General features: G+C 47.4%; 1 protein-coding gene across 2 annotated transcripts in view; it reads left to right on the top strand.

Moving 5' to 3' along the window:
* Positions 1-19,496, top strand: part of PIP4K2B (phosphatidylinositol-5-phosphate 4-kinase type 2 beta) — a 35,052-nt gene that overhangs the window by 4,706 nt on the left and 10,850 nt on the right. For both annotated transcript variants that reach the window (XM_017497231.1, XM_017497232.2), the window contains 6 exons: positions 8,420-8,517; positions 11,158-11,254; positions 15,453-15,605; positions 16,530-16,676; positions 17,679-17,717; positions 18,256-18,369. In XM_017497231.1, the coding sequence (XP_017352720.1) occupies positions 8,420-8,517; positions 11,158-11,254; positions 15,453-15,605; positions 16,530-16,676; positions 17,679-17,717; positions 18,256-18,369 (648 nt within the window). The remainder of the gene's footprint in view (positions 1-8,419; positions 8,518-11,157; positions 11,255-15,452; positions 15,606-16,529; positions 16,677-17,678; positions 17,718-18,255; positions 18,370-19,496) is intronic.

Here is a 19,496-nt window from a genome sequence, read left to right as displayed (position 1 = left end):
TTAAGATAGGGTTTCACCATGATGGCCAGGCTGGACTTGAACTCCTGATCTCAGGTGATCCACCCACCTCGGCCTCCCAAAGTGCTAGGATTACAGGTGTGAGCCACCACACCTGGCCTCCACCCCAGTTCTGTCCATACATTTTCCCTCCCTCCCTCCCTTCCTTCTCTCCTTCCTTCCTTCCCTTCTTCCCTCCTTCTTCCTTCTTTCTTCCCTCCTTCTTCCTTCTTTCTTCCTCCTTTCTTTTTTTTGAGGCAGGGTCTCACGCCCTTGCCCAGGCTGAAGTGCAGTGGCATGATCACGGCTCACTGAAGCCTCTACCTCTCCACGCTCAGGTGATTCTTTTGCTTTAGCCACCCGAGTAGTGGAACTACAGGTGCATGCCACCACACCTGGCTAATTTTTGTATTTTTTGAAGAGATGGTATGTTGCCCAGGCTGGTCTCCAACTCCTGGAGGCCTCAAGCGATTTGCCTGCCTTGGTCTCCCAGAGTGCTAGGATTACAGGTGTGAGCCACTGACCTCCTTTACCTGTCTTTTCTTTGGCCTGATACTTTAAAAATCTTCAGAGTGGCTGGGCACAGTAGCTCACGCCTGTAATCCCAGCATTTTGGGAGGCTGAGGCAGGCAGATCACCTGAGGTCAGGAGTTCAAGACCAGCCTGGCCAACATGGTGAAACCCTGTCTCTACTAAAAACAAAATTAGCTGGGCATGATGGTGGGCTCCTGTAATCCCAGCTACTTAGGAGGCTGAGGCAGGAGAATTACTTGAAGTCAGGAGGTGAAAGTTGCAGTGAGCCAAGATCGTGCCATTGCTCTCCAGCCTGGGCAACAGAGTGAGACTCCATCTCAAAAAGAAAAAAAAAAAAAATCCTTAGGGAACATTCCTGCTCAGGCCTTTGAATGAAGTTTCCTTCAGTAGGCCTTCCTACCTCACAGGGAACAGTGGGACTGAAAAGGCAGGAGAAGGCACAACCAAGATGTGAAAAGGAGTAAACACGGATAGATTTATTGGCTCCTGTGGCCCTCTCTTTCCTCACTAGAGTGGCAGTTCTTGTTTTGGACCTCCTTGGTCCTGTGAGTGTATTTCTAGCATGTCGTGTCTTCTGATGGTGGCAGGTAACAAGTGATTGCTGGTGGTGGGCAGCCCTCTACTGAACCAGTAACAGAGCACTGGAACACGCCAGGAAACCTGCATGTGTAGTCCAGGTCTCCTGAGTAACATTTCCTGTGAAGGTCGCACAGGGACGTGGAGGCTTCTGAACACAGAAGTTCACCAGACTAGAACTAGCTGCTGAATTTTCATCTCCATGTTGTATATTGCAGAATTTCCTTTTTTTTTTTTTTTAAAGGCAGAATAGTATTCTATTGTATATGTACAGTAGAATCACACCTACCACTTTGGGTGACTGAGGCGGGTGGATCGCTTGAGCCCAGGGGTTTGAAACCAGCCTGGGCAACATGGCAAAACGTCATTTCTACTAGAAATACAAAAAACTAGCTGGGCATGGTGGCATGCCTGTAGTCCCAGCTATTAGGCTGAGGTGGGAGAATCACCTGAGCTCGGGAAGTTGAGGCTGCAGTGAACTGACTTCACTGCACTGCAGCCTGGCCTATGGAAGTGAGATCTTATCTCAAAATAAATAAATAAAAATAAATGGAAAGAGAGAGAGAGAGGGAGAGAAAGGAATTTTCATCTCCAGTAGGATCAGCATAGAGTGAACTCTTTGCTCTTAAGTTGTTTCTCACTGAGCTTGGTTAGCCCTCCCATTACTTATGCTCATGGAATTAATCGTGGATATTCCAAAAACGACTTAAGTGACCTGAGATGCAACAGACTTACCTTGCTATTAAGTTGTATTTAGCGTGGTTTTTGAATGAGTTGACATTTCCACAAGTGCATTCTTCCTGGAGGGGAAAGAGACTGGCCCAGTGTGCTAGAGATAGTAAAGGAAAGGCACATTTTCCTAAAACATTGCTTTAGGAGCTTCTGTGATTCAAAACCTTTAGTACGCCACTCCCTTTTGTCTACCAGATAAAGTTGATTCTTCTCTTCCTGGCATTTTAGACTCTCTACAGTCTGGTCATAGCTTCAGTATCTCACCTCAACCTAGCCCATCCTCCAGGCCATGCGCCTTATGGCACAGGCATGCCAGTTTTGCCATTTTCTTTTCTTCATTTATCCCCGTGTTAGCCATCTTTCAGTTCTCAACTCCCTCCTTTTCCTATCCACCCATTCCTCCCACAACTGCTTTGTGCCAGTCATTGTGCGAGTGACACCCGAATGGGTAAGATAGAGTCTCTTCCTTCAAGGGACACACAGACTAGTGGAGAAACCAGATGTGTAGACAAGTAATGACTTAAGTGCATGCAATATTTAGGACATAAAGATGCACAGAGACCTAATTTGTTAATTCAACCTGGGAGAGACAAGGAAGCTCCCACAGAGGAAGTGTTATTCAGCCAGCTCTTGGATGAACCTCTTAGCTTTGTCCCTTCTTCTGTTCTTCCTGCCTGTTTAACTGTCTGTCACCTGAACTATTGTAACGGCCCTATAAATGGTTTTGGTGGTTTTTTTCTTTTCCTTTTCTAATCCTTACTTTATTTTTATCCCAGAATTACCTTTCTGTATCACTCAGTTGATTGTGTGGATTCCCAGACTTAAACGAGAGAGTGTCCCATTGCCTTTATAGTCAAGTCCAAATTTAACATATTGTGGACAAACCCAAGTTCAAACCCAGTCTCTGCCCTTGGTACTAGTATGTTTTGGAGCAGTAATTTTTTTTTCACTGAGCTTGATTTTCATGTCCTGTAAAGTGAGCATCTCATTTTTCTTGAAGTGGTATTAGGATAGAGACAAGAATGGAAAATCCTACCTTAGGCAAGGTAGCCAGCCATAGGAAGGATTGCACAGCACAGCATAAAGAGCCCGGGTTTTGGCACCAGGCAGGCTGGGATCAAATCCTGACTGCACATACTCTGTGTGACTTTCAGAAAGGTGCCCGTTTCTCTGAACCTCTTTTGCAAAGTCTGTTTAGTAATACTTTACGTGACTGTTAAGTATTACAAGTAATACCTTAGAATAGAATATATGTTATTTATGTGTGATATATAATGCTATAAAGCACTGGTCATTTATAGGCTTTCAATAGATAGAAGCATCTGTTCTATTATGCAATAATACAGTATTTATTAATGCAACATTTATACAATATTAATACAAAATTTATACTATTAATTAATATAATGTGCTAGACTGATGACCTATCTTTCCTGTATTACCTCCCCCCACTCATTATTTCTGTCCTATGATGCTGTCCTCTATCCCCCGACCCATCCCCGCAGATGCACTCACCATTTTTAAAATGGGCAGTGTGCTTTCACAACTCAGCCTTGATTCCCACGGCTTGGGATTTCCTTCCTTTCATTTTTGGGAGAACTTCCATCTTAGGCCTTAAGTGGTTTCTCTGTAGCTTCCTCTAGGAGCCATTCTCCTCACACTTCCATGCAGAATCAAAACTTTTTTTTTTTTTTTGAGACAGAGTCTTGCTCTGTCATCCAGGCTGGAGTACAGTGGCACAATCTCAGCTCACTGCAACCTCTGCCTCCTGGGTTAAAGCAATCCGCCTGCCTCAGCTTCCCGAGTAGCTGGGACTGCAGGCGCACGCCACCATGCCCAGCTAATTTTTGTGTTTTTAGTAGAGTCGGGGATTTGCTATATTGACCAGGCTGGTCTCAGACTCCTGGCCTCAAGTGATCTGCCTGCCTTGGCCTCCCAAAGTTCTGGGATTATAGGAGTGAACCACCACGCCCAGCCCTGGAGATGTCTTTCTGTTTCTGTATCCCCAGCTCCTGGCATATAGTAAGGCCCTTGGTACACTGAGTAGAAGTAAATTGAATAGAAATTTGGCAGTCTGAGCCAGATTGGGAAAGACCTTGAGTGCCAGGCTAAGCAGTTAAAACTTTACCCTGAGGTTGACGAGAAGCTATGGAAGATTTCTGAGCAGTAGTGTAACATGATCTTGTAGATTCTTCCCATGTCAACTGCTCTTGGTGCAATACCAGGAGAGGCATTAGGTGCCTTGTTTCTGGCCTGATGTATGAGGGTTGGGAGCCTGACCCTCTGGCCATGCTAACTTCATCCTTCTCAGAGCCTCTGCTGTTCTTGTCTGTATCCCTGGATTCTCACTTCATTGTATACTGCTTTGACTTTGAGTTGTATTGTGTCAGGGCTTTTTCTCATCTCCCTGATGAGATTATAAGCCTCCTGATTGTTTTACGTGTACAACACTTTATTGCCTTGTGTTCTCCTCCCATACATTTACCTAACAGAATGAAGCACATAGTAGATATTTCGATAGGAACTGTTGAACTGAAATGGAATAGAACTCTCTGGGATATAAAATTTTGCAAAACTAAAATATTAATAATAATGTGGCTAATCCCTACAGTGAATCATCTACATGTAGCCTAGTAGAAATAAGGGGTGAGTCTCCCCTGCTTGAGAGATGGATTATTCACCAATGTTAGCTGAGTTAAAAATTTCTTAGACTGGGTACCATGGCTCACACCTGTAATCCCAGCACTTTGGGAAGCCAAGGCAGGCAAATTACTTGAGGTCAGGAGTTTGAGACCAGTCTGGTTAACATTGTGAGACCCTGTATCTACTAAAAATACAAAAGTTAGCAAGGCGTGGTGGCGCCTGCTTGTAATCTCAGCTACTTGGGAGGCTGAGGCAGGACGATCGCTTGAGCCCTTGAGGCAGAGGTTGCAGTGAGGCAAGATCGTACCACTGCACTCAAGCCTGGGCAGCAGAATGAGACTCTGTCCTGGAAGAAAAAAAAGGAAAAGAAGATTTCCTGCTATTGGGGTGTATAATCAAGAATAGAGATGAATTATACCTGAATTGAACCTAATTAAATAATAAATTTTTAAAAATGAATAGAGATGAAATAAGAATAAATTAATGAATAGAACATTCCTGAATAGTTCCTGTTAGAATAACTCATCTTGGCTAAGGGGCAATTGATCCCTCTCAAGCCAGTGTTTTAGTCTTTTCTAGTTCCCCTAGTATCAAGCCCCGGCCTTGGCATCAAGTTTGGATTTTAGACGAACCCAGAATCAATTTGTAGCAGATACTTTAATGTTTTGCTCTACAACCTTACTCTTTGAGGCAATGGCATGTTCTTTCTGTCATGGAGCTATGAGCCAGAAAAGGCAGAACTGTGGAAGAGCCCTGAACTCTTTGTCTCTGTTTTCCCTTTAAGTCTCAGAGCCAGGCTTGGTATGCCAGGAAAAAGGAAATGGGACAGCCACCATGAATTGTTTCTGTTGGCAGAAAAACAAGGAGGTGGAATGGTTTCCTCTGTAGGCACAGATTTGACAATCACATTCTCTTGTGAGCACTCCCTGGAATGGGAACTGGCATGGGTCTTTTGGGGTTTTTTGGCTGTTGGGAGGATTTATCCAATGAAGGGTATCACAGAGCTAGATGCTTAGAATTTAAAAATCAACTTTATTGAGGAATAATTTATGTATAATGTGCATATTTTAAGTATACAATTTTATAAATTTCAGCTAATGTATATGCCCATGTAACCATCACCCCAAACAACATATAAAATATTTCTGACACTCTGGAATCACACTCCTCATGTCCCTTTACACTCAGCACCCCTTGCCTCCGGGCTAGGCAACTCATTTCTCTCATTATAGATGTCTGTTGTAGAATTTTACATATAAATGGAATCATACAGAATACACTCTTATGTCTGTGCCAGTCAGTTTTTGCCAGCAGTTTACTGAGTCTGCTCCACTGCCAACCATAAACTGCCCCCCCACATCGCTTTCCAAGCACATGCATTCCTGTGGCTTCCTTCATTTCCCTGTGAATAAATTGGGTTTTTACCAACTCTGAGAAGGTATGATTCCCCAGCCCAGTTACTGCATTAACTTGAACTTCCTCCATTCTCTGACATTTCTAAATAAAAAAAGGTTTGCAACATAAAAGGGGCATCAGATTAAATGCCATTTCCCCCATTTATGCTCCTAGAGGAGCATAAATGACTCTAGGTTAGCCCCTCACTGCCACCTGGGGCCTCATTGAGATAGTAGGATTTGCAAGGAAAGTGTCTGGGAGACACAAGGCTGTGCCCCCTCCCCCCAATCCATTAAGTCAGAACTAAGTTTTCCTCTCTAAATCCTGAATGCATTAGTGGCAACGAGGTTGAGGGTCAAATGTCAAATACTCTGCTGTGATGAGAGAGGACATCTGTGGTTAATTAGACCACTAATTGGCTAAACTTGAGGTAGGGAAGGGCAGGATCTGCCCTCATCTCTGCACCAATAGAAAGCCAACTCCCTGTCCAGGAACCAGCTCCTTGAAGGGACAAAAGACAGTGAGAAGGTTTGTTGTCAGTAGAGGCAAGGCATCCTGTCCCATCTTCCCCAGTTTAGTGTATGGCAGGACTTGACATCAGGAACTGGCCCTGCTTTATTTAATTTATTTTTTGAGACAAGGTCTCACTCTTGCCCAGGCTAGAGTGCAGTGCAGTGGTGCAGTCAGCTCACTGCAACCTCAAACTCATAGGCTCAAGCAATCCTCCTACCTCAGCCTCATGAGTAACTAGGACAACAGGTGTACACCACAATGCCTGGCTAATTTATTTATTTATTTATTTTGAGACAGAGTCTCTTGTCGCCCAGGCTGGAGTGCAGTGGCTCAATCTCAGCCCACTGTACCCTCTGCCTCCTGGGCTCAAGTAATTCTCCTGCCTCAGCCTCCTGAGTAGCTGGGATTACAGGTGCCTTCCATCATGCCCTGCACATTTTTTGTGTATTTTTTAGTAGAGACAGAGTTTCACCATGTTGGCCAGGCTGGTCTTGAACTCCTGACCTCAGCTGATCCTCCTGCCTCAGACTCTCATTTTTTTTTTTTTTTTTTTTTAAAGAGATAGAGTCTTGCTGTGTTGCCCAGGCTGGTCTAGAATTCTTTGCCTCAAGTGTTCCCGCTGCCTCAGCCTTCCAAAGTACTGGAATTATAGGCATGAGCCACTGTAGCAGGCCTGGCCCTGTTTTTATCAGGAGGGTCAGAGTGGGACAGTGGCCAGACATCTACTTCTGCTCACTTTAAATTTACCTTGGGGTTATGAGTTACATATCCATATAAACCCATCCAGTTTTTTTTCTGTCTTGAGCTAATTTCTTGAATGACCCACAATTTTTATGAAGATGTTCAAAGGCCTTAATACCCACTTAGGTTGGGATACATTTACCTACTGATCATTTATTATTGCATTTGACAAATATTTATCAAGTACCTGCCATATATGCTAGTAATGGTACCAAGCACTAAAGATTAGTAGGATCTTCGCTTAGAAATATAATTAAGGCTGGGCATGGTGACTCAATGCCTGTATTCCCAGCATTTTGGGAGGCCAAGGTGGGTGGATCACATGAGGTCAGGAGTTCGAGACCTGCCTGACCAACATGGTGAAACCCCATCTCTACTAAAAATACAAAAAAAAAAATTAGCCAGGCATGGTGGTACATGTCTGTAATCCCAGCTACTCAGGAGGCTGAGGCAGGAGAATCACTTGAACCTGGGAGGTGGAGATTGCAAGTGAGCTGAGATTGCGCCATTGCACTCCAGCCTGGGTAACAAGAGTGAAACTGTCTCAAAATTGTGTGTGTGTGTGTGTGTGTGTGTATATATATATATATAAATAAAATACGCTATTGCCTAGCTTAACTATAGCAGGCAAGGGCAAGGTTTATAAGTGTTAATTACAATATGAGAGAGATGGCCAGAAGACAGATACAAACACATCTTCAGGAATTCCAAGATGGGAATGGGTGTTTATCGTCTAGAGAATCTTGGGAAACTTCAGGGAGGAAGTGCCTTTTGAGCTGGCCCTTATCGGGTGAAGAATTTCTGTAGGTAAATAGGGCAAGGTTGGGAACTTATTTGAAGAGAAGAACAGAAATAAAGACAGGGAGGGGCTGGGTGTTACCTGGGGCTTGGGGCTTGGATTACCTCCCAAGTAATCCAATACTTTGGGAGGCCCAGGCAGGAGGATTGCTTGAGCTCAGGACAGTGAGACCTTGTCTCTACACAATACAAAAAAATTAGCGGGATGTGGTGGTGCCCACTTGTAGTCTCAGCTACTTGTGGGGCTGGGTGGGTTGATTGCTTGAGTCCAGGAGGTCAAGGCTGGAGTGAGCCATGATTGTGCCACTGCACTTCAGCCTGGGTGACAGAATGAGACCCTGTCTCAAAAAAAAAAAAAAAAAAACAAAAAAAGACAGAAAGGGAAACTTGGATGTGCTTTTAGGGAGATGGTGCCATTTGCATTGTAGCTTAGTGTCTCTGAGGCAGGTGGCCTCCTGGCTGAGAGCCTTACTTCCTCCTTGCTTTTCAGATCAATGAGCTGAGCAATGTCCCTGTTCCTGTCATGCTAATGCCAGATGACTTCAAAGCCTACAGCAAGATCAAGGTGGACAATCATCTCTTCAATAAGTAAGTTGTCTGCTGAGTGGACTCAGGTTTTGTGGGCAGTTCTTACCCTCAGGTCAGAAGCTTCTGAAGCCTTATGCATAGCGGGAGCCAAGGCAGCACCTGGATCTCAGAGCGGACATAATGGCCGGGAAAATGCCTTCGTTATGTGCCTCTCATCCTAGTATTGGCATCTCACTCCTTTATCAGCCTACCTCCGGTGGACCGTGGGGCACATGACTGGGCCCAGGGTGATTCATCTAGAGCTAGCTCAGGTGGAAGTCAGCTGCTCAGGAGGTGAGGCATCCAGTGTGAGGCTGTAGCAGTGGCCCCATCTTGATCTTAGTCTGAGGCAGGAGGCTGCCAGGCATGTTCTTGGCTTGGGATACCACCAGGTTCTTTTCTGGCTGGCTGGTGTATGAGCAACAGGCTAGGGGCTCGAGAGCACTACCCAGAGTAGCACTTCCCATTTTTTGTCTGTTGTCACTTCTTGGATTAGCACTAGTGTCTGAAGGTTGTCTCTGACATTGTTGGAAACATTCTAGTAGCTGCCTCACCTGGCAGAGTTTTGGGCCTGCTCTAAGCCTTTGGGGCCTGAATTTCCACTCTGTGGACCACCCCGGGACTGTTTGCTGCTCACACTTTCTGCTTTCTGCATGTGAATCCTGGTTCTATTCTTCATTGTCCCACAGTCCCTACCACTTCACTAGCTGGGTTATATCACCCAACCATTCCCAGACTGTTAGTCCAGAGAGAAGATTGACTTGAGAACATCCCTTAGTGACCTCCGTCTGCCATAGTAAGGAACACCATCTTGTTTTAGAAGCTGTCTGTCTCCATAGCTGCCACCTGGTAAGTGGCCACCTAAGGAGAGAGAGGCAGCCCTCAACTCAGAGGCCAGAAAGAAGATTGTTCTGACCTGGAGGTCAGAGCTCTGGAAGTGGGCATTGCACCACTCCCCATTTCAGGGTCCATGGCCTCTGGTGAGGTTCTACCTCCTTGATATCTTGGCCTAAAGCAGAGAACCCAATCTCTTATTTTCTTTTATCTTTATTCCTTTTGTCCTTCCAACAACTGTGTATGTACATTTTTTTTTTTTTTTTTGAGACAAAGTTTCACTCTTGGTGCCCAGGTTGGAGTGCAGTGGTGCAATCTCGGCTCACTGCAGCCTCTGCCTCCCAGGTTCAAGTGATTCTCCTGCCTTAGGCTCCGGAGTAGCTGGGATTACAGGCATCCGCCACCACGCCCAGCTAATTTTTTGTACTTTTAGTAGAGATGGGGTTTCACCATGTTGGCCAGGCTGGTCTTGAACTCCTCACCTCAGGTGACCCACCAGCCTTGGCCTCCCAAAAATGCTAGGATTACAGGTGGGAGCCACTGCACCAGCACTATATATGCTGTTTATTAGATTCTGGTGCTGTTTACTAGAAGATGAGGTAGATAAGGCAGATAGGCCACTTCCTTTCCAAGACATTCCTTTTGATTTCCTTAAAGCCTGTCATCCTGGAGTAGTCAGAGGACATATTTCTGAAAGGGGCTTCCTAGGCAGGATAGCTGTTGTAAAGATGGCAGATTGGTAGGAGTCATCATTTCAAGGTGATTCTTCTCCTGGGAGTCTGTATTGACTAAGGAGTGGGAGGGTGGAGATTGGTGCCAGCAGACAGGACTTTGTGTTCCCACTGAATTGACTGAGGACCTCTTTAATCAGGCGCTTTTTTCTTACTTCTCAGTGGAAGCCCAGGGTGGGGTTCCTGTGTGTGATCATTTTCAGGATGCTTCCACAGGAATATGGCCAGAGGAGAGGGGCCCTCTGATGAGAGAGGTTTTTCCCTATAGCATTCAGGCTGATTTCACCGCATAGCAGATGTTCACATGCACTTCCCACTGAGTGAGCACCACACTTGTGAGGTGGAGCCTGTACTCAGGTTCATGGCCCAGCGGGCAAGAGTTTTTTTCTTTAATGTATGTTTTATTGAAGGGCAACATACACATAGAAGTGCACAAATCACAAGTATACCACTGGATTAATTTTCACAAGGTGAATACAAGATGTAAAGTTTTTAACCTTTCACATGCTCAGAATCAGCTGGAGTCTGTCTTTCTTTCTTTCTTTCTTTCTTTTCTTTCTTTCTTCTTTTTCTTTTCTTTTCTTTTTTTTCTTTTCTTTTCTTTTCTTTTCTTTCTTTTCTTTTCTTTTCTTTTTTCTTTCTTTTTTTCTTAATAGAAACAGGGTTTCAACATGGTGGCCAGCCTGGTCTTGAACTCCTGACCTCGTGATCCACCTGCTTCGGCCTCCCAAAGTGCTGGGATTACAGGCGTGAGCCACCACGCCCAGCCTTGGAGTATTTGTTTCTAGACTCAACTTCAGAATTCCTAAGAGCCTAGAAACCTACGTGTTAAGTATGGCAGGCTGTTCAGATCCAGGCGATCTGTGGATGCACTCTGAGGAGTTCTGAAGTCAGAATATAGATGAGGCCGGGTGTGGTAGCTCATGCCTGTAATCCCAGCACTTTGGGAGGCTGAGGTGGGAGGATTGCTTGAACTCAGGAGTTTGCGATCAGCCTGGGCAACATAGCAAGACTCTGTTTCTATTACAAATAATAATAAAAATAATTAAGATCAGCAAGGGGCAGTTCACAAAGACATGTCTCTGCTTATCCCTAGGGAGAACCTGCCCAGCCGATTTAAGTTTAAGGAGTATTGCCCCATGGTGTTCCGAAACCTTCGGGAGAGGTTTGGGATTGATGATCAGGATTACCAGGTATGGAGTTTCTTGGCAATATCGGAGGGTTAGGGAATGGAATGGGGTCAGGAAGCCACAGGACAAGTAGAGAATAAAAACGTTTTTGCTATTCTTGTGCTGTGTCTCCTTGTCATGCCTTGCTCCAGCCCAGGCAGTCTCTCCCCTAGCACTGGGGTCCCCTTGGAGGGCAAGGGCCTTAGAAGTGCTTCTGAGGATGCCAAACAGGCTCAGGTTTCTCTCCTTGGGAGGGAGAGCAGCAGGAGAGAGGGGGGCTGCAGAAGCACTTTCATTTTAGTCTGACATTTCCAGTCTAAGCTGAAGAACCCTTTTCCTCTGTAGTTTGACTTCAAAGAGAAAGAATTGGGTTGGGCGTGGTAGCTCACGCCTGTAATCCCAGCACCTTGGGAGGCCAAGATGGGTGGATCATCTGAGGTCAGGAGTTCGAGACCAGCTTGGCCAACATGGTGAAACCCTGTCTCTAGTAAAAATACAAAATTAGCCAGGCATGGTGATATGCACTTGTAATCCCAGCTACTTGGGAGGCTGAAGCAGGAGAATTGCTTGAACCTGGGAGGCAGAGGTTGTAGTGAGCTGAGATTGCGCCATTGCACTCCAGCCTAGATGACAAGAGCAAAACTCAGTCTCAAAAAAATAAAAGCCCAATGCAGCGACTCATGCCTGTAATCTCAGCACTTTGGTGAGCTGAGGTGGATTGATCATGAGGTCAGCAGATTGAGACCATCCTGGCTAACAGTGAAACCCTATTTCTATTAAAAATCCAAAAATTTATCTGGGCGTGGTGGCACGTGCCTATAGCTACTCGGGAGGCTGAGGCAGGAGAATCGCTTGAATCCAGGAGGTGGAGGTTGCAGTGATTGTGCCATTGCACTCCAGCCTGGATGACAGAGTGAGACTCCATCTCAAAGAAGAAAAAAAAGAGAGAGAAAGAATTGTTGTCAGCAAGAAATGAGGCTTCTTAAAGCAGATAAAACAGATTAGAAAAGGAAGACTTTAAGGATAGTATAACCTCTTGCCAGGTATGAGTGTCACCTCCTAAACTTGTGCCCTGGCCTGGTGGTGGGAGGGGAGTTTGCATGCCAGTGAGTGACAGCATCATAGAGGCCATTGGCCTCTTGGGAGGAATCAATCCCAGTGTCACGGACATTAGAGTGACTCATAGTTCATGGTTTCTGCTGCTTCTCCGCTTAGCATGTCTCCTTGGATCCTCTTCCCTGGCAGACAGCCTTGTGGTGAAGGTGGACAAATTTTCCACTTCACCTTTATAGCTGTAGGAAATCTAGCTGATTTTCTTTTCTTTTCTTTTTTTCTTTTTAGACAGTTTCACTCTTGTTGCCCAGGCTGGAGTGCAATGGCACAATCTCAGCTCACTGCAATCTCCGCCTCCCAGGTTCAAGTGATTCTCCTGCCTCAGCCTCCCAAAGTGCTGGGATTATAGGTGTCTGCCACCCTGCCCAGTTAATTTTTTGTATTTTTTTTAATAGAGACAGAGTTTCAATATGTTGGCCAGGCTGGTCTCGAATTCCTGTCCTTGTGATCCGCCCACCTTGGCTTCCCAAAGTGCTGGGATTATAGCTGTGAGCCACCGTGCCCGACCTGAAACATAACTGACTTTCATTTGTCTGTGGGGAAAACTCTTTGCCCCATAGCACAGTGAAACTTAGCGTATAGCACAGTGAAACCTAGAATGGATGCTCAAATCTTTGCTAGCACTGTAGTTCTTGCCACCCCACCCCCTTCACAGAGTAGTTCACAGCAGCAGAATGGGCCTTGGGTTAGAGTCTCCTCCCCTCTCTCCTCCCTTCTGAAGGGCTTGCATGCAAAGAAAGTATCCTGATGAGGAGGGCGCGGGGCCATGAGAGGAGGGGGAGATTCCTGGGGCTTGAATGCCCAGGAATACCCAACCTAAGACTTACTGGGAGGTTCCTTCAGCCCCTTGTTAGGATTGAACCCTGAACTTAATCATGACTGGGGCTGGAGGTTTTCTGGAAGCTTCTTGCCACTGTTGCAACCAAGTTGCTCTTACATCTTCCTTCCATTGTTCCTTGGTGAGGGATTCCTAGTGAGGGCAACCCTCACTAGGACTGTCTCCTGGGCTGTCTAATTACATCCTCTCAGTGTCTGCATTTTGCCCCTAATTGCCTTGTGGGTGCATGCCTGTGGTCATGACTGAAATGAGGGCCGGGAGGATGTTGCTCAGGGAGGGGACCCTCTGGTGTGGGACAGCCAGCCACTGAGAGAGTCAGGGGATGCTGCCTCTACCTCCCAACTAGGCTTGCAGCTTCTAAGTCTTACTGGTAGAAAGGCCGGGCTGGGAGGAAGAGGCACCCGGTCACAGAGTCTACTCAACATTTCTGCAATGGGAACGCCTTGTTTCAAGGGGTGCTACTTTAGCACCTTTGCTGAGGAACTCCCAGAGCTGCTTGCCACCTCTGACTTTAGTTTCCCCTACTCCTCCACCAGGGTTTTGCGAGGAGGCATTAGGAGAAAGTAAGGAGTAGGATCCTAATCAGCCGGGCATGGTGGTGCATGCCTGTAGTCCCAGCTACTCAGGAGGCTGAGGCAGGAGGATCCCTTGTGTCCAGGAGTTAAAGGCTGCAGTGGGCTATGATTGCACCACTGCACTCCACTTTGGGTGACAGCAAAACACCATCCTTAAGAGGAAAAAAAAAAGGCTGGGTGTGGTGGCCCACACCTGTAATCCCAGCACTTTGGGAAGCCGAGGTGGGTGGATCACGAGGTCAAGAGGTCGAGACCATCCAGTCCAGCATGGTGAAACCCCGTCTCTACTAAAAGTACAAAAATTAGCTGGGCATGGTGGCGCATGCCTGTAGTCCCAGCTACTTAGGAGGCTGAGGCAGGAGAATTGCTTGAACCCGGGAGGCGGAGGTTGCAGTGAGCCGAGATCGCGCCACTGCGCTCCAGCCTGGCGCCTGGTGACAGTGAGACACTGTCTCAAAAAAAGAAAATTTAAAAAAAGGCTAGGTGTGGTGGCTCACACCTATAATTCGAGCATTTTGGGAGGCTGAGGCAGTAGTATTACTTGAGCCCAGGAGTTCTAGACCAATCTGAGCAACATGACAAAACCCCATCTCTGCAAAAACTACAAAAATCAGCCAGGCTTGGTGGTGCACACCTGTAGTCCCAGCTACTTGGTAGACTGAGGTGGGAGGATGATTTGAGCCCAGGAGGTAGAGGCTGTAGTGAGCTGAGATTGCACCACTGTACTCCAGCTTGAGTGACAGAGTGAGACCCTATCTTTACACAAATAGTAATAATAATAACAGGATCCTCATTAAGAGATGGGGAAAGGGCTTGGAGAGGAGGCATTTCTGTGACATGATCCTCATATATGTTTTTTTGGGAACAGGGACACCTGGGCTCTCCCCTCAGCCTTGCCTCCCAAAGGTCCCTTGGTGTTTGCTTGGTGAACATGTCCCTTTGGTTGACTCACGCCTTTCCCCACCCTCCCTCTTGAGGCTTCTACTGCTCTCTGATCCTATTGGGAGTAGGGCCTTGAGGAGGAGCAGGGATATAGCCAGGAAAGCTCCCCAGAACTGCCTCCCAGCCCTGCATAGACAAGCAGGAGGTTGAGGTGAGGGGAAAGGTGTCAGGCTCAGAGATGAAGACCAGCTTCCTGCATTGCGAAAGGTTTTTCAGCATTAGGGTAGATGCAGGGACAAGAGACGACCGTGCATTGCTTCTTTGTGTTAGACCTCCTGAAAACAGTATTTCCCAAGCTTCATCTTTGCCACCCCCAAGAGACTGGGAGACTCAGCTCAGTCCGCCTCTTTGTGTTCCCAATGAGGAAATGCAGGGTAGAGAAGTGAAATGGCTCACCCAAGGTCATAGTGCATGTGAGGGTCCAGATTAGACTCAGCCTCCTCCATCAGAGGCAGGATTTTAGTTGGTAGGGTAGCTCTCTGGGATCAGGATGGAAACTTTTACAGTCATTTCTCTTCCCATCCTAGACTGGGATGAAGGGCGGGTGGTAAGGAACAATTCTTGTCACTTTGAAGGAAGACTTGGGGAGGGATGTGAAAACGCTGTGAGAAAAGGGGTGGTAAGCTCCCATCTGGGAGTCCCTCTATCTCAGTGTTGTTGGCTTTCAAGCAGTCCAGCCTCTGAGGGAAGACTCAGTGAAAGTCAGAATCCTGTTCCCCTGCCAAGCCCAGCCTGCTTTTGTCTCGATTATCAGAATTCGGTGACACGCAGCGCCCCCATCAACAGTGACAGCCAGGGCCGGTGTGGCACGCGTTTCCTCACCACCTACGACCGGCGCTTTGTCATCAAGACTGTGTCCAGTGAGGACGTGGCAGAGATGCACAACATCTTAAAGAAATACCACCAGGTATGGTGAGTCCCAAGCCTGGGCTGCAGAGGATAGGTTGGAAGAGGGAGAAGGGAGCCCCAGGGGAGCTTCTTAGGGAGGGGTTAGTCCTGTTTGGTAATGGCAGCTGCTTCCTGATCACCAAGCAGCAGGACTCTCCTGCAGCCACATTTCTGTGAGCTGAAATGCCTACTTTTAAAAAAAAAAACAGGAGCCGTGAAGGCACATCAGTGACGAGGCTCAGCTGGAAAGTGTTCACGCCCTGGCATCTGCCCTGTTTCTTCTGAAAGAGGCCCCATTGGCTCAGCAGGCTTGTTTCTCTTCCTGTCCCATCTCCACTCATCTGGAACCTGTCCATGAGGAAGGCAGGGAGCCCCGTGGCACCATCTGTGTGTCTGTCCTTAGCCTGCTTGGGTCTTCATTTCTGGGGCACCTGAGAAGGGCTGAAGGGAATTTCTGGTCTTTTGGGAGTTATGGTAGAAACCCCAGGGCATGGCATGGATAAGAGTTTGGATATGGAGCCGTTCTCTTCTCCCAGATGGCTGGATCCCTGACCTGCCTCTGCACCCTTTCTCTTCCCTGTGGCTTTCCCATATCAGGCTGGCAGAGGAGATGCAAGGTGTTGGATCAGGGATTTTCCTGTGGTAAAATCCTATTTTAAACAAAATCTTAGGTAAGATTCTAATAACATGAACCCCCAGGGGCTCTGAGCCACCTGCTCAGACCGCCTCTCCCTCTGCCATGCCAGCAGGAGGATGGAGGCGGCTGTTGCCTGTTTTAAGCCTGAGAAACCCCTATTACTTCATAGGACCCAACTGGAGAATGACCGGTCTAGAGGTTAGAATCCCAGGGAGCCAGGGAGCATTTTAGTCTGGGGAGAGCCCTGTCCGTCGCTGGCACCTGCCTGTTGCTCAGTCTTCTTTCTCTTCTTCCTTTGCATCCTAGTTTATAGTGGAGTGTCATGGCAACACTCTTTTGCCACAGTTCCTGGGCATGTACCGCCTGACTGTGGATGGTGTGGAAACCTACATGGTGGTTACCAGGAACGTGTTCAGCCATCGGCTCACTGTGCATCGCAAGTATGACCTCAAGGTAAAGGGCTCTGTGTTTGCTGGAGCTGTGCCTCCCCTCTCTCTCAGGCCCAGAGCGGCCACTACGCCAACTTCCATGTAATTGGGAAAGCTGGTAATGTAATTAGCACAGACAGGGAACTCTGGAGTGGATATGCTTGTGGACCAAAGGCTGTTTGAGATCCAGGTGACAGTAACAAGAGATTATTTAAGCCCTAAATGTGCCGTTTTCTCCAACAGTTGATGTTCCTGTCTGTGGAATGTGCACAGCGAGGGCAGTAGAATGGGGACAGGCCATGCTAACACACCACTTTGGCATCCATCAGGCCCCCATGGACTGACAGCACAAATGCATCTCTGGACACTGGGAAGGACACACTTGTGGCTGTGAATCAGGGTGCCCCTTGTTCTTGATCCTAGCTTCTGCCTTCTGTCACCTTACGCCGCCATCCCTTCCCCCTGTGCTGCAGCTGCACTGGTTTCCTCTGCGTTCCTGCAGCGCTCCTCCTCCTCCCGGGATTTCACATCTGCTGCCTGGAACAGTCCCCTTCCCTTTCTCCACCTCCTCCTTCCCCCACCTAATTGCTTCCTTCTTGCCCTTCTAAGCTCAGCCCAAATACTACTTCTAGGAAGTAGGTAGGCTCTGGCCACTGTCCCTCCCCTGTCCAGGCCCAGCCCCTGTGGTATGTGCTTTCAGAGTGTCCTGTCTCCTCCCTATAACGCTGAGCCCAGTGGTAGTGAGTGAACTAATGACTGTGGAACCACTGCTGAATATCTGTCTCCCCTGTTAAGGGCAGGGACTGAACTTCTCCAGCGCAGTCCTGTTTGCCGAGCACCTAACAAGTGTCTTGTACATTGAGCTCTATAAGTGGGCTTGACACAGAGTAGATGAACAAGGTGTTGCCTCCTGGGCCCTCTAGGACTCTAACCAGCCTACTGAGTTCACCTGCTGGCTCTCTCATGTTTGCTCATGCAGTCAACTTTGCCTCAGCTGGACTTCCCCTGATGGCTCTTACTCTTTCAGGGTTCTACGGTTGCGAGAGAAGCAAGTGACAAGGAGAAGGTATGCTGGTGCTGAGCATGAATGAAAGGGTCGCTTGGAGTCAGAAACCGCTCCTGTCGGCCATCCCGTCCATCGCCCATCGCAGCCCCTAGCCCAGCTCCCAGACGTGCCATCTGTCAACATGAAATGCTCTGTGTCACTGATCACCTGCCTGTCCTTGTGCTAGGCCTAGACCTTGGTCTCTAGTCTTTTACCTCTGCCATCACTAGGTTCTTCATAGTCATCCTGGGATGGCAGACATTCCCATCTCGTAGTCCAGCCTAAGTCAGTGAGTGGCTGCCTGAGCCCTGAGCTGGTCCAGGCTCAACAGGAAAGAATCCTTTAGTCGGTCCTCGTCTTTCAAGTATTTGCCATGTATTTGCCCTCCTTGCCTGCCCAAAGCCTCAGACTAGAGGCTCCTACACTGTTCATTTAGCAGGTTGAGTGTCTACACTGAGGACCCTTCCCCTTTCTGTATGGTTGCTCCCAGCAGAACAGTTGGGTGTCCCTGGGGTGAATGAATCAGCCTTACCCAGCCTAACTGCTGTTGCTCTCCTAGGCCAAGGACTTGCCAACATTCAAAGACAATGACTTCCTCAATGAAGGGCAGAAGCTGCACGTGGGAGAAGAGAGTAAAAAGAACTTCCTGGAGAAACTGAAGCGGGACGTTGAGGTACTTACCAACCTTCATTTTCACCTGCAGGGCTCCTTCTGTACCTAGAGTAGGAGCCTCTTAAACCTTAAGAAAAATGGAATTCACTACTTTCCAGGAGTATAGACAAACGGAGGGGCAGCATGGGCACTGCCGAGCACCTAAAGCAAGTGCAAATGACCATTCCATCTGACGGAGCATCGTTGGCGTCAGTAGAACCTTTGTAATTCACTTTAGAATGCTTTTCGCTTTTCACTAATTCATTCCAACACCTTTTTCAAACTCCCTTCTGCTGTTGTCCATACAATGGAGAGGGTATCTGGCCATCAGAGCTATAGGAACCCAGCTATTAAGATCCTGCAATCCCAGCATTTTGGGAGGCTGAGATGGGAGGATTGCTTGAGCTCAGCAGTTCAATACCAGCCTGGGCAACATAACAAGACCTCACCTCTACTAAAAATAAAAAAAATTAGCCAGGCATAGGGGCACACACCTGTAATCCCCACTGCTTGGGAGGCTGAGGCAAGAGGATTGCTTGAGCCTAGGAGATGAGGCTGCAGTGAGCTGTGGTCTCACCTCTCCACTCCAGCCTGGGCAACAGAGTGAGACATTGTCTCAAAACAAAAACCAAAGAAGTTGGCAAAGCATGGTGGCTCACGCCTGTAATCCCAGCACTTCAGAAGGATGAGGCAGAAGGATTATTTGAGCCTAGCAGATCAAGGGAGGATGAGCTATGATCATGCCACTGCACTCCAGCCTGGGTGACAGAGCAAGACCCTGTCTCAAAAAAAAAAAAAAAATCCACCAATCAGGTCCTTCTCTGGCTCTAGCTCTGATTCTCCACTTACCCAGCAAACTTCTGTTTGTAATCAGGGAGGACAGGTGCTAAATAGTGAAAATGTTGTCTGGACTACTTGATAACTCAGCGTCTCCTTCTCTTTTAATAAATTGAAAGGCTGCTCGTTAAAACCAAACCCTACAAATAAACTTGAAAAAAAAAGTATATGGCCGGGCGCGGTGGCTCAAGCCTGTAATCCCAGCACTTTGGGAGGCCGAGGCGGGTGGATCACGAGGTCAAGAGATCGAGACCAACCTGGTCAACATGGTGAAACCCCGTCTCTACTAAAAATACAAAAAATTAGCTGGGC

The sequence above is a fragment of the Cebus imitator genome, unplaced genomic scaffold (genome assembly GCF_001604975.1).
Source record: "Cebus imitator isolate Cc_AM_T3 unplaced genomic scaffold, Cebus_imitator-1.0 Scaffold228, whole genome shotgun sequence".
Taxonomy (NCBI): Eukaryota; Metazoa; Chordata; class Mammalia; order Primates; family Cebidae; genus Cebus; species Cebus imitator.
Note: the sequence above shows the minus strand (reverse complement) of the source record. Positions and strands in the feature narration are given on the sequence as shown.